Source organism: Ipomoea nil, unplaced genomic scaffold (assembly GCF_001879475.1).
Source record: "Ipomoea nil cultivar Tokyo-kokei standard unplaced genomic scaffold, Asagao_1.1 scaffold0482, whole genome shotgun sequence".
In the NCBI taxonomy this organism is placed as follows: Eukaryota; Viridiplantae; Streptophyta; class Magnoliopsida; order Solanales; family Convolvulaceae; genus Ipomoea; species Ipomoea nil.
In genome coordinates, this window is record NW_017616910.1 from 5,188,658 (window position 1) to 5,204,079 (window position 15,422).

At 46.8% G+C, this 15,422-nt stretch overlaps 1 protein-coding gene and 1 non-coding gene across 2 annotated transcripts; one reads left to right on the forward strand and one right to left on the reverse strand.

The window, feature by feature from the left end:
• TRNAW-CCA lies at positions 1-72 on the reverse strand. Its single transcript has one exon. It is a non-coding gene; the product is annotated as a tRNA-Trp (tRNA).
• An 8,980-nt stretch (positions 73-9,052) lies between these two features.
• Positions 9,053-12,256, forward strand: LOC109173578. The gene is made up of 2 exons (XM_019322820.1): positions 9,053-9,289; positions 10,625-12,256. Exons 1-2 carry the CDS (start codon positions 9,053-9,055, stop codon positions 12,254-12,256), a joined length of 1,869 nt encoding a protein of 622 aa, XP_019178365.1.
• Positions 12,257-15,422: the final 3,166 nt, after the last annotated feature.

Below are 15,422 nucleotides of genomic sequence, written 5' to 3' on the forward strand. Positions count from 1 at the left end.
TGAACCCGACGTGAATCGAACACACAACCTTCTAATCTGGAGTCAGACGCGCTACCATTGCGCCACGGATCCGGATGTTATAATCTTTTATACCAAAACGCTTATCTTTATGTAAAACCAGCAAAAGTTTATTCCATAATCGAGGTGACTGGCTGTAGTAATCAATATTTGTACAAATATTGTATAGTGCGTAAGGTTTCAAATTAGACCCTGTGAAAATTATCTATTAGTTTTATTGATTTGAGTCCAATTAATTATGATAATTTATGTTAATTTATTTTTTTGTGATTTTTTCTCAGTTAAGATCACAATGTGAATTTTATTCAAAGTGCACTCTTAAATGCAATTGTATAAAGTGTTTGATTTTTCTTTCCAGCACAACAAGCATATATGTAGTATTTGATTTGGGTTTCGCTAGTGATAATATATTCCTTCATTACAAACACGCAATCATTGTACTGCGGCATGCATATGCAATTAATAGAATGAAACTTAACCTGGGATGGTAGCTCAACGGGTAAATAAGCTCGGGGAGAATTTCGAGATAATTTATATTCAATTTTCATAAACGATTCCCCTTGCGACAGCTCCCATAGCCTTTCGGAGTAAACTTGAATTAGCTAGTCAGGTGGACCTCCTGACCACCTCCTGATTTTCACCAGGGTACACCCAAAAAAACTTGATATTTTCTTACTCTTTATAGATTATTGTTTACTACTTAACGTACGCATGTTGTGCTGATTGAGTGATTGTTGTAGTAATTGTTTGTATCCTTCATTCCTTGTATGGTGTAAATTGCACAAACATCTATGTTTTATTTTTTATTTAATTAAATTATTTATCATATTTATGCAATTTAATTAATTTTATGGTTAATGTTTGTAATTGAGTGATGAGAGACATTTATTTATTTTTAATTAATTCTATGGTTAATGTTATTTAATCGTAATTTATTTAATTGTTTTTTCCTTATGAAAATAGTAGTATACTTGAGCAATAAAAAAATAGAGAAAGATCAGATAAGATCGATTAATTTTACGATTCTTAAGTAGTCCTTGTTGGGGAAATTTGCAACGTCAACGCGCGATCTGGAAGCCTTTTAAGAAGCACGGACACTATTGGTGTATGGTTGAAAGGAAATCTGTGCCGTGTTATAATAACACTACCTTAAAAGCGTTATTTGCCCGGTAACGGTGCTGTTAGAACCCTGGCACGCTTTCAACAGGCTACACAGACCTACTACAGATAGCTTGCACTAGCAATCACGTAGGCGAACCTCACTATTGCTCAGACTTGAACATGCAAGCACGGAATTATATATTATAATATATATTATATAATATAATATATATTAGTGACGAAGAAGGAAGAATGAAGAAGAATATGTTTCTTCTTGGTGTGTTTTAGACAAAGGAGGGCTGCCCCTTTTATAGTACAGGACTAAGAGACATTTAAGCAGCCACATCCACACACTTAGCACAATTCATGCTTGCCACATAATTATGTCCGAAAATGATGTCCTTTGAATGGACTATTTCCAACAATCCCCCACACATTCAAAGCAGAAGGCTAGGAGGCAACAATGTCTGAGCAATACAAATGAGTTGATCTTAATGTCAGTGTTTGAGAACTTGAACTGACACGTAGTGACACTGAGTAATTTTCTTCCCAGGAGTGATGTGAATCTTGAACTCACCGGTTAGATAAATTTTGAACTCGAATGCACACACCAACTCAAAAGGCAGGTCCTACAAAAAGTCAAACTCTTTGACTTCTTACGAACACCTTTAGTATTAAGGAATGTTACGTCTGTCTCAAATATAGACTTCTACTATATCCTGTCAAAGTCTATCACAATATAAACTTTTAACTCTGACAAGTCTTACAACATTATAGATTTTACGTATTGTGAAGTCCATCTCAATACAGACTTTTAACTCTATCAGGTCTATCTCGGTATAGACCACCATTAAAGGCTTATAGAGTAGTTAAAGACATAAATCAGTTGTAAGTCTTTTCTTTCTATCACAGGCACTGTTATTGGCAACGCAAATGACAGTTTGTGAATCACAATGTGGTGAAGGTGTTGGACACCCCCACAATTACACGGTTATCACCATGTTTCTTAGCCACTCAGCTTCTTGAGATAACCCCATTATCTTTCATAAGAGGTGGTTAGCCCTTTTCTACTCAAGTTAGGGGTCTCTTTAGGTCTATCTCAACATAGACCATGGTAGCCATTTTCCACTCAAGTTAGGGATCTCTTTAGGTCTATCTCAACATAGACCATCCCAATTGAGTATAAGAGGCTAAACTTCCAATGTGGGACAACATGGATAGGCAAAAGGAAGCCTTTCCTTTTAAATGCTCCCAACAATCCCCCACCATTAAAGGGACTTAGGCTGATGCTGTCATTGCCTGACAACGATCAAAACAAATTTTCATGCCAGTGTATAAAACTTGAACTGTCATATAGTGACATTAAGTACTTCTCTAAACGGGAGTGAATTTGATCTTGAACTCATCGAATAGACAAAGTTTGAACTTAACGCACTTAATTTGCTTTGGTCGCTTTAAAATATGTGAGGTCATACTCTTGACCCTGAGATATCCCCTGTTAGGTCTATTCTAGGATAGACCTTCAACTCTGTCAAGTCTATCTCAACGCAGACCACCATGACTGGCTACAGAGTATCCATGGGCACCACGAGCACTTTGTACTCATGTCATTATGCGGTGAATTCATTAGGTTTGTCTCAACAAAACCACCCTTTCTCAAAGAGTTATGAATTCATTAAGAGCTGTAGCTCAACCTCACATGCGGTGAATTCATTAAGTTTGTCTCAACAAAACCACCCTTTCTCAAAGAGTTATGAATTCATTAAGAGCTGTAGCTCAACCTCACAGGTACACACACTGTCGGAATGACCAACTAGTGTACTATTTTGTAACTCTTTTCATGGTTTCGTTTGACCACAGAAGTGGGATCCACGACGAATTCATTACCACTTGGACTTTAAGTCCTTCCAATGAGTCAACGACTAATTCTCATAATTAGCCCTCAAGTAAGTTGATTCTCTTGACCAAACTTACATGCACTTTGACGAGTACTTTGTTTACTCGTGATATGAATCTAGTCCAAGGTTCAAATAAATATGGAATATTGTCCCAAGATTGCTCTCAAAGTAAAGATAGAGATGGATCAAAATACCTTAAACCTCACGAGAAACCCTTTGTCTCGAATCCTCAAAGACTTGGAAGAATCCCATGTAGCTTCAAGTACCTCGATGATGCAATCTTCAATCAACTAGAGTCGGATCTAGTTTCCTTCGATTCAAGAACGAGTCCACGAACCTATATCTAAGGTTGAAGAAAGGAAGATTGATTCGAGTCCACGAATCAATTTGCTAGTCGAGTCCACGACTAGCCACTAATTGAGTCCACAATTAGCCATAAGGTTTCTTACACAAGTGTAAAGAAAAACTTAAGAATTTTATTGAATTGAAGCCTGTCTAAAACTGATATGGATGTGCCCTATTTATAGGTATAGGGCAGCATTGTAATCTAAATACAATGGGAAAAAGAGTCCTAAACCTAATCTAGAAAACAAGTAAATAGAGTTTTATTTAGAAAAGGATTTAAGGAATCCTTTCTAAATACAACTAGTGTTTTATGCCAAACAATTTAAATTAATGATGACCAAAAATAATAGGGCTGATTTGGGCCTAATTTAATCACCAAAATCAGCACTTAAACAATTATAAAAAAGCCTTGAGTTATTCTTCATATTTTGCAAATGGGCTTGACTTGGATTTCCACCATCTTTGAACATCACCAATGAAGAGTTGCCTTAATTGTTTGGACTTGGGCCTTGTGATTGGCCCAATTTGTATTCTTAATGGATCTTCATATGTTGGGCCGCATCATCCTCCCCTTCTTGAAAATGATTCGACCTCGAATCTTGTAAGCATTGTCTTCGATCCATGATATCACTTGAAATTGGCCACTATAACATTTTCCTCTATCGAATGGACTTATTATTGGTCTTTGTTGTTTTTTCCACCAATGATGTTTTAAGGTCGTCTTTATGGGCCTTGTGATGAGCCCACTATTTACCCTTTCTGGATTCCATGTGTATTGGTTCCTATTAACTCGTAAATAATCCCTTGAGATTTTCATGTTTAACATGACACATTCTCTTTCATCATTATTCTCAATACCACAGAGAAACTTTTGATGAAAATATATGGAGTTTATTACCCCCACAATGCAACACTTACAAATATTTTTGTCAAACGTATTTGATCTCTTACTCAGACTGATCTTTGGTGCCCAACTTTAGCTCCTTTGTAGACTGAGTTTTGCCGATTTGCTTTGTGGAGCATTATAGAAGCTTTGCACTCTACCTGATACATGCTCAACAGTTGAATATATTTCAACAAACTTGGTTATCTCAATTGACCACAATTACCCTTTAACTAGGAATTATAGGTATTTCAATATGACTCAACCAAGAGTTTAAATAATATATATATATATATATAAATGCTCATTGTTAGTAAGCCATAGAAATAATGTTGTTCACATGCTACATGAAGTTGAACAATATAATCACAAATTTCACATCATATTCTTATAAGAAATTAATCTCATACACAAGGAATATGTTCGAGTTCATATTTATTCGGAATATCTCTCAACAATGAGACTTCAGAGTTGCCACTAGCACAATTTTTTCCTTCCCTTAAGGAATTTAAAACTCATATAAAGCATTCATAGGGTGCAGATCAATATTGCAGTACTTCAACAACTTCTATTGCAAGGCTTTGATTGTATTAGCAACATATGAAAGTCAACCTCATTTCAGGTAAAGATCAAGTGGCGCTCTAACTAGCCTGCATAATCAACACCCTACTTCTTAAAACTCCCAGGTCGAGTGGTGAAACCGAAGTTTACTTAAAAACCATCTTCCTAGACAGAGTGTTCAAGAATGATGACTTTTCCATGTTCTCACTAAATTACAATTGAAGCCTATGATATATGCTCTTAATTTTATACAAATAATTTTAGTAAAAAGTTTGAGCAATATCTATGCACGAATTATTTCAATCAATGTCATTAGTATTCAAAATACTAAAGAAATAAGTACTACTAAGTAATCAAAATCTAGACAGCTCAACTAGAATTCAGTACTAAGATAACCATACTTCATGCGAACCCTTAGAACTAGAGCAAATATAGTTACTCAAAATAACTATTTATTTAAAGAGACTCAAAACTCATCTTGCTCTGTCAGATTGACTTTTGCTAGTTTTGCCCTTCTGATGGTAGCACTAGTGTGCTCGGTGTCCTTGCTTTTTGCATGTGAAACACCTTCCTTTGAACTTCTTGATTTTTCTACTCCTTTTGTTGTAGACAGTTCTGACACTTTGATTTTCAGTTCCATTGGCACCGTACTTTTCTGACAGTGATTCCCAAATGACTTTTGCCGAATCTTGTTTGACATAGATGTCGAACAAATCGTCATTCATTTGTGACAGCAAGTATCCTCTGGCTGCCGCATTGTCATTTCTAAATTGAATCAGAGTTACACCCGGTTCTTGACCCGGAATGTAATCTATTTCAGGACTGCTTTCTCTCGATTCTTCACCCGGAGTGTAATCAGGTTCATGGTTACATTTTGTAGCACCAAACGGAGAGAACACTGTTGGAGTAGGTTCAGGTGCAACTGAATATAGCACGTAAACCAACTTTAATTGTTCGAAAAGAATCAGCATTCTTTTAGCCCACCTACTGTAATTTTTCCCATCAAGCACATTGATTTTTGATAGATCCGGTATGACAGTAGGTGCCAAAATGCTGAAGGTTGACTGTTGCAAAATAACGCTTTTAACTGTTGGGGAAATTTGCAACGTCAACGCGCGATCTGGAAGCCTTTTGAGAAGCACGGACACTATTGGTGTATGGTTGAAAGGAAATCTATGCCGTGTTATAATAACACTACCTTAAAAGCGTTATTTGCCCGGTAACGGTGCAGTTAGAACCCTGGCACGCTTTCGACAGGCTACACAGACCTACTACGGATAGCTTGCACTAGCAATCACGTAGGCGAACCTCACTATTGCTCAGACTTGAACATGCAAGCACGGAATTATATATTATAATATATATTATATAATATAATATATATTAGTGACGAAGAAGGAAGAATGAAGAAGAATATGTTTCTTCTTGGTGTGTTTTAGACAAAGGAGGGCTGCCACTTTTATAGTACAGGACTAAGAGACATTAAAGCTGCCACATCCACACACTTAGCACAATTCATGCTTGCCACATAATTATGTCCGAAAATGATGTCCTTTGAATGGACTATTTCCAACAGTCCAGACGATATGATGCAATCATATATATATATATATATATATATATATATATATATATATATATATATATATATATATATATATATATATATATATATATATATATATTGATGGGATAAGGACCCCGGCCCAAGAGATAGAGGCCCAAAGGAAATGGTTCGAGATAGGAGAAGTGGGCTAGTGTCCGAGGAGCCCGAAGAGCAATTGGGCCGAGTCCTGGAGTCGGCCCAGGCCCAGGCACGGGGCCCGGTTCAGAACTGTTAAAGAGGAGCCCAGTGGGAGCTTAGGCTAAGACGAGGAGTCGACCAAGGCCCAAGCCCAGGGAAAGACTCGGTTCAAGGAGCCGTTGAGAGCATTGAAGAGGCTCGTTTAAAAGGGAGCCGTTAGGGCATTGAAAGCAGGACTCGGTCAGGCTGTTACAAGCCTAGAAGAGCCGTTGGTTGACCGAGTAATGTCGTCTAACGGCTCCATATCTTGATTAGTCTTGAAGTCGGCCATTAAGGGCCTTCAAGTCGGTAGAGGAGGAGCCGCTATTTAAAGGCTCCTCCTCTCTTGTAGAAGGACGGACGATTGAATACCCGGAGAAGGGAGAATACCAGAGAGATTCCGAGTACTATCATTGTTTCCGAGATAGGCATACATTTTTATTGAAAGGTGTATCCTCCAGCCATAGGTTGTGTTGGACCTCCTTGGGCCCGAAAACCCAAAAACCATCACTGGCGCCGTCTGTGGGGATCGAAACTAAGAGTCACGTGTCCTCTTGAGTGAGGCGAGTCCGAGGAACGACAATTAGAATCTCAGTCGAATTAGAAAAGCTCCGGATATGGCAGGAAGTGAGGAACAATCGAGCCGTCATGACAATGGACGGGAGGCGGACCTGAGAAGCCAGCTGAATCGAAGAAACACCCGGAGCCGGGAAAATGAGACAACAACGCCGCCGACACCACCGATAAACCAACAGTTGCCCCAAGTGCTGCTCACCCCAGAGCAGCTACGTGCGATCGGGCGTGCCTGCGCCGAAGCAAGCCTGGGAGTGAGAGAACAGTCCGTCACTCGCCAGCCACAACGCGATTCACGGCCGCCTCATAGGCCCGACAACCAGCAACAGAATCGACGGGCCGAAAGCCAACCGGTACAGTCCGTTTATTCTCGGCTGGGTCCCAGCGTTGGGCGTCGGTCGGCAAGAGAACGATTGGGTCGGAAGGAACCCAGTCGTGCCCCGTTAGCCGCTCGCGATCGACAAGCTGCACGAGAGAAGAACCGTTCCAAAAGAGCGAGGACTGAGACTTGCCGCGTGGAGCAACCCCTCCGCAACCACGACCAACCTGCCGAGTCAGAGGTCGGTGAGAGCACGGAATCCATTGGAAATCGCACCCGGGAGAGGGTCGAAGTGGCGAACTTAGTCCAAGAAGTGCGAAATCTGAAAGAACGGATGGAGGGGTAAGCCAAATCCCCAGGACGTACGTTATTGACCGCCTTACCCTTCTCGGACGAGGTCATGGCCTTTAAGATACCGGGTGATTTCAAGTTCCCGGAGCAGGCCACGTTCGATGGAACCGGCGATCCCCGAGAGCATTTGCTGAGCTATCAGGCTAAGATGCAGGTTTTGGGGGTACGAGATCCGGTCATGTGCCGCACTTTCTTACCCACGTTGAAAGGATCAGCGCAAAGGTGGCTAGTGGCGCAGCCCTCGGGGTCAATTCACAGCTTTGAAGAGCTGGCGGACCGCTTCATGAGCCACTATGCCGCTAATATCAAACCACAAAAGGACCTAACACACTTGGGCGACATTCATCAGGTTGAAGGCGAGTCCTTAAAAACCTATTTGGCCCGCTGGCAGAAAGAAATCCAGTCCATAGAGGAGGTCGAGGACCAGACGGCGCTCACCTTCTTCATCGAGTCCTTGCGGTCTGGCCAGCTATACCGAGACTTGAGGGACAATCGCCCGGCCACCTACGCAGAAGCCATTCATATGGCCAACAAGAGGGCCAACACAGAGCAGGCTATGCAGCATAAGCGGCAGCGCGAAGTCGGCGGATCCGCTAGCGGGAAGAGGACGCAAGCTGAAACCAAGGAAAGGCGCCCGGACGTAACTCGACGACCTGAGGTCAGACGACCGTATGACAGACCCGTCGTCCACGCCTATCGGCCGATTCCCGAACGGCCGGTCCACGAGATACAAGAGGTTGCCCTGCCTCCGCCTCCGCCGACCGACGATCGCGCGACGAACGAAGAGACTGGTAAGACCTCTAAGTACTGTCGTTATCATAAATCTTATACCCACAGCACGGAGGAATGCTTCTACCTGAAGAAGATCATGGAGGGTATCATTCAGCAAGGAACCCCGCCTCCTAATAGTGGAGGCGGAGATCGGTCAATCGAGGGGAGGAGGATCCCGCCGCCGTTGCTGAAAACAGTCGAGGCAAGCAGCCGGCTCCCGAAGAGGAGGAGGCTCAGTGGCGCCAGAAGCCGGTTATCAACATGATAGTCGGCGGGCCGGAAGGTGGTGATTCAGCGAACACCAAAAAGCCTGGGCCCGCCAGTTGTATGTCAGGACGGTGTATGGACGCGAGGAGAACCTTAAAAAGGTGTGCCGAGAGCCCATCGTGTTCACCAACAGAGATTTACCAGCCGGAGAAATACCGCATCGAGATGCATTGGTTATAGCCATGGACATCAATGGCGTTGTCGTTCGACGAATCCTGGTAGACACCGGAAGCAGCGTCAATGTGCTATACTTAGAAACCTTCATCAAAATGGGAATGACTCGAGAACAGCTGAGTCCTGTCAAAACTCCCCTCGCCGGTTTCACAGGGGACTCGGTGGAGGCGGAAGGATCAATCACAGTTCCCGTGGAGATTGGCAGTTACCCAGATGTACAGAAACTCAGCTTGAAGTTCATTGTGGTGAACCTGGCTTGTTCGCATAACGCTATACTCGGCCGACCGGGTCTCGAGGATCTAGGAGCTCTGATTTCAATCGAGCATCTTTGTTTAAAATTCCGCACGCCAAACGGAATAGGTACGGTGCGCTGTGACCGTAAAGTCGCCCGCGACTGCTATCTACAGGCATGCAGAGGGATGGGCAAACGCGAGATGCAGGTCCATGAGATCACCGAGAGGCCCCCAAAAAAGACGATACTACCTCGTCCGGAGCCTGCCGTCGAGTTGGAAGAAGTCGAGATCGACTCTACACAGCCGGACCGACGGGTCCGAATTGGAGTCGGCCTCCCCGAGAAAGTAAAGGAAGAGATTATAAAGGTGCTCTGGGAACACCGGATGGTCTTCGCCTGGGGCCCGGAGGACATGCCTGGCGTCGACCGATCGATCATATCGCACAGACTCGCCGTGGATCCCGGGCATCGACCGGTTGCGCAGAAGAAGCGATATCTGGCCAACGACCGAAGAGAATTTGTGAAGAAGGAAGTGAGCACGCTACTAGCAGCTGGACACGTCCGCGAGGTTAAGTACCCGGAGTGGTTGGCGAATGTGGTCCTTGTACCCAAGCCCCCGGCGTGGCGGATGTGCGTGGACTACACCAACCTTAATAAGGCCTGCCCAAAAGACCCGTTTCCCTTACCTCGGATCGATCAACTGGTCGACGAGACAGCGGGGTCGGCACTGTCGAGCTTTATGGACGCCTTTAGGGGGTACCATCAGATATTCATGCACTCGGCGGATGAAGAAAAGACCGCGTTTCTGACACCGGACGGAGTTTATTATTACCGAGTCATGCCCTTCGGGCTCAAGAACGCCGGAGCCACATATACCCGAATGGTGGCCCGATTATTTCAGCACCTGCTGGGAAAATCGATGGCCGCGTACGTCGATGACATGCTCGTCAAGAGCCGAGAGGAGAGCAAACACGCGGAAGATTTGGCCGACTGTTTTAAAGTGATGATAAGGTACAACCTCCGGCTGAACCCTAAGAAATGTGCGTTCGCCGTGCAAGGTGGAAAGTTCCTGGGCTACATGGTCACCAAGCGAGGTATCGAGCCTAACCCTCAGAAAGTACAGGCCATCGTCGACATGCAGCCTCCCAGCACTATAAAAGACCTGCAACGGCTGACCGGCCGATTGGCCGCCCTTAGCCGCTTCCTGAGCAAGGCGGCGGATAAGACCGTGCCTTTCTTCGAAGCCATGAAGAAGAAGGAAGGATTCGCTTGGACCCCGGAGTGCCAGCAGTCGTTTGAGGAATTGAAACATTACCTCTCGACACCCCCGGTATTGTCTACCCCCCAGGCGGGCGAGCCCTTATTTCTGTACTTAGCCGCCTCCTGCAAGGCGGTGAGTTCGGTGTTGGTCCGAGAAGAAGAGCGAGTCCAGCACCCGGTTTATTACGTGAGCCGGTCCCTGAAGGCTGCCGAGTCAAGGTATACCGCCTTGGAAAAAATTGTATACGCGTTGGTGATCACCGTGCGCAAGTTGGCACCCTACTTCCAAGCCCACACCGTCCGAGTACTGACGGACCAACCACTCGGAAGCGTTTTGCGAAACCCATCGTCGTCCGGCCGCCTGGTAAAATGGGCTGTAGAACTAACCCAGTATGGGATTGAGTACCAGCCCCGGCCTTCCTTAAAAGGGCAAGCCTTGGCCGACTTCTTGGTCGAATGCACGGCGAGCGAGGAAGAGAAGGAACACGCCACGGAGAATTGCGTAGGCGAATGGTGGGAAATGCATGCGGATGGAGCATCAAGTCGACAGCACTGTGGAGGTGGTGTTGTGCTTATCACTCCCGAAGGATTCCGACTGTATTATGCCCTGAGCTACCTGTTCCAAGCCTCCAACAACGAGGCCGAGTACGAAGCTGTGTTAAATGGCCTCCGACTCCCCAGGGCCCTAGGGGTCGAGAGGTTACGAGTCAAGACTGACTCTAGGTTAGTAGTCGGGCAGATCTCAGGCACATGCGAGGCCAAGAATGCCTGGATGACTCTATATAGAGAGCGCGCAGTCGAGATGTTAAAAGAGTTCGGAGCCTACAAAATAGAGTATATATCCCAAACGAATAACATAGAAGCTGACATATTATCCAAGATTGCCTTGGAGGGAGTACCGGACCACTTGGCAAAAATCTGTCAAAAGGAGGAGCTAAGTCGACCAAGCGTTGAAGAAACAACGTTAAGGATCCAACAAGTGACTGGCGAGGAATGGGACCGAGAGAAAAACCCCGAGATGTTCTGGATAGAGGACATCCGGCGATTCATAGAAAAAGGCGAGTTACCGGTAGACCCGGGAGTCACCGCAAGGGTTCGACGAAAGGCCCCCTCTTTCCAAATCATTGATGGGCAACTATATAAACAATCATTCGGGGGACCTTTGTTAAAATGTTTGCTAAGGCCTGAGGCCGAGAAAATAATGGCCGAAGCCCATAGAGGCATTTGTGCCGCGCACCAAGGCGCCCACACGCTTGCTCGAAAGTTAGTCGTCCAAGGATATTATTGGCCAACCATGATGCGGGACTGTATTGAATGGATATCCAAGTGCGGCGTTTGCCAGGCATTCGCCAAGAAAGACACTCGGCCAGCTACCTTTTACACGCCGGTCACCACCGCCATCTCATTTGCCAAGTGGGGGATCGATTTGCTGGGGCCATTACCAGTCGCCCCCGGAGGCTTGAAGTTCTGTGTCATAGCTATCGACTACTTCACCAAGTGGGTCGAGGCGGAACCACTGGCTACCATAACCGAGTACCAATGCCGATGTTTTTTGTGGAGAAGGGTGATTTGCCGCTTCTGCCTGCCGAGCACATTGTCAGCGACAACGGGCGACAGTTCGATTGTCAGGCATTCGCCGACTTCTGCCGCCGACACGATATCCGCCACACTAAGGTGTCGATGGCATACCCACAGGCCAACGGACAAGTCGAGAACGTGAACCGAACGCTGGTGGATGGGATTTGGAAGAAATTGGAAGATATTCGAGGAAATTGGGCGGATGAGCTTGACCGAGTCCTATGGGCTTATCGCACTACCCAGCGACAAGCAACGGGAGAGAGTCCATTCTCACTCGCGTACGGCTTCGAGGCAAAGGTTCCAATTGAGGTGGTTGAGGCCACTCACGGGGTTCGTACCTATTCAGACACGGAGAACGAAGAGAGTCTTCGAATCGAGAAAAATTTCTTAGAAGAAAAGAGGGAAGCCGCGAGTGCGCGAATGGCTGAATACCAACAGGCGGTAAAAAGATATCGCGATCGGAGGATTCGTCCGCGAGCCTTCCAGGTCGGCGACCTCGTACTACGGGATCGACAGGCCAGTCAGCCCACAGAGGGGGGCAAGCTTGCGATTAAGTGGGAGGGACCATACCGTATTCCCGCGGTTGTCCAAGCTGGAACCTACAAATTGGAAACCATGGAGGGCAAGTCCGTGGATCGGATTTGGAACGTCATCCACCTAAAGAAGTTCTATCAGTAGAAAAGCACAAAACATGTATGGGCCCAGGGGTCCTGAGAGACTCGAATAAAAGTACAAGTTACAGTTAATCACTCCCCGGACTCGGCGAGAAAGAGTTAGGAAACAAGGGCCCAGACCCTTAGTCGTTTCCGTGAAAAAGCCAAGAGGAGTTGCCTCGACTGAGGGACTCAGCGAGTATTTAAAGAAACAACGGCGCACTGACCCTAAACGTTTCTGAGAAAGAAAAAGCCTAAGGAGTCGCCTCGACTGAGGGACTCGGCCTGAAAGAGTTAGGAAACAAGGGCCCAGACCCTTAGTCATTTCCGTGAAAAAGCCAAGAGGAGTCGCCTCGACTGAGGGACTCGGCGAGTATTTAAAGAAACAACGGGGCACTGACCCTAAACGTTTCTGAGAAAGAAAAAGCCTAAGGAGTCGCCTCGACTGAGGGACTCGGCGAGAAAGAGTTAGGAAACAAGGGCCCAGACCCTTAGTCGTTTCCGTGAAAAAGCCAAGAGGAGTCGCCTCGACTGAAGGACTCGGCGAGTATTTAAAGAAACAACGGGGCACCGACCCTAAACGTTTCTGAGAAAGAAAAAGCCTAAGGAGTCGCCTCGACTAAGGGACTCGGCGAGCGGCTAAAGAAACAAGGTTAAAGAAAAAGCGTCGAGCCCAAGATAATACGAAAAGGAAGAGAAAAGGGGAATTTTATTAAAATTTAAAAAGGCCCGAGAAGGAGGCCAGCCTTTACAAAAGGGACTATCCTAAAAGAATAGTCCTAAACTACTGGGGAGGGGGTGTCGACATCAATCCCTTCAACTTGAGCCCCAGCCGTTGGTCCAGCCAGGGGAACAGAAGATGGGTCCTCAGCCTGAAGAGAGGGCTCGGCGAGCTCAGGAGGTGTTGCTGTAGGAAGAATCGCCGGATCAGCAGCCGCCGGAAGAGCTGCCGGGTCAACAGTCGTCGATGGTCCTTCAGTCGCGGGAAGAGCGTTTATCATGGGCTTGAGGCCCCAGCCCTCGGGAGTGAAAGAGGAGTCGCGAACCAGTAAGGCAGAGTGGATTTCTGTCTGCGCCTAGCGAAAGCCAAGGCGATAGTCACGCTCGCCCAAGTCCAGGAGGAACTCATCACCATCCGGTGTCGACAGCCACTCCTTGGCAATTTCCTTTTGGCGAGCCTCTATCGCCGCCTTCACATCCGCCTCGAAGACGGCCGACTTCTTGTAAGCCTCAACGGAGGTCGCAGCGATCGTCGCCACCTTGTCCCGCTCCTCCTCCCACTGACGGGTGACCCTCAGCATCTCGGAGTTATGCACTTCCACCACCTTGAGGTGCTTCGCTTGCTCTTCCAGAAAGGCCTCCTCCGTCTGGCGTAAATTGAGGGCCATAGACCGCACCTCCGGTCCTGTAGTTCTGCAGCCGCTTGCTCATCTCCATCTGGAAGGTGAGGTTCTGCGAAATGGCCACGAGTCAGATAATAAAAGGAAAGAACGAATGAAAGGAATTAAGGCGGGAACACTTACGCGGTACGACTGGCGCAGCGAGGCCTCGATGATGTACTCATCCCCAGAGCATGAGTCGCCGCCAGGTCCTTAGCCAGGGAGGACGTTAGCACACCACTTGCGGACGGAGGAGGCACCCATCCAGATCTGGGCATCCTCTTCTACCTCAATGGCACAGCCGGATCCTTTTCGGAGTCGGCTCATCAGTTTGACCGGCCGAACGCTTAGAGCTTGGACTCCCCTGTCTGAGGAGGAGGCGGCTGTCGAGTGGGCGACACAACTGGCGACGGAGTCAAATCCACCACATGACGAGGTGGTGGGGGAGTCGACCTTGGGGGCCGGTGACGGTTGGGAGGAAGAGGCAGCAGCAGTGCCGGAAGTGCGCTGGGACTACTGACGCCTCATCTTTTCGGCTCTGTCCATCATCTCAGGGGTCGGTTCAGCGGCCTCGTCGGAACTGGAGGAGTCGGAGTCGTACGGACCTGCGAAAGGAGGGAAAATCATAAGTATTCCGAATCGGAATGTGACAGAATAAAAAGAAGAGGAACGAGAGGCAACGAAGACTACCTACGGTGGCCGCACCCTCCGGCAGCAAGCCACGCTTAGCCATGGCCCGGACTCGGGACCAGTACTTGACGGAGTACAGCCCAAAGCCCTTCAAGAACTCGCCGCCCAGGACCGCATCATCGGAAGGGACGGCACGCTGAGAGCAAGGCTTGAATAGAGCGGCCGACCACAAGGTCGGAAAGGTGAAGGAGAGAAAGCAGGGCGACGAAGAAGTAGAGGAGCTTCCAGTCCTTAATGGAATCGGACAACCCTCGAAAAGCTGTCGCCCCGGGCGAGCGGCAACTTGAACAAAGCCCGGCGAGTGCGAGCCGACCTTGTTCACGGTGAAAAGATACCGGAACAGGTCTAGATCCGGCTCGCACAACCACCAGTGGCAGAGGTTGACGAAGCAGGTAAGGAGTCGGTGAGAATTAGGCACTAATTGCCCGGAACTAAGTTGTAATGACGATAAAAAAGGGAAAGGAAAGGACACGGAGACCCTCAAAGCCCCAAAAAGGCCAACGTCCAGTGCAGGTGAATGCCGACACAACCCTCGGGCGGGTCGTAATCTTTGCCGGCTCCTTCCGGGCGAGATCCCTCTCTCTTT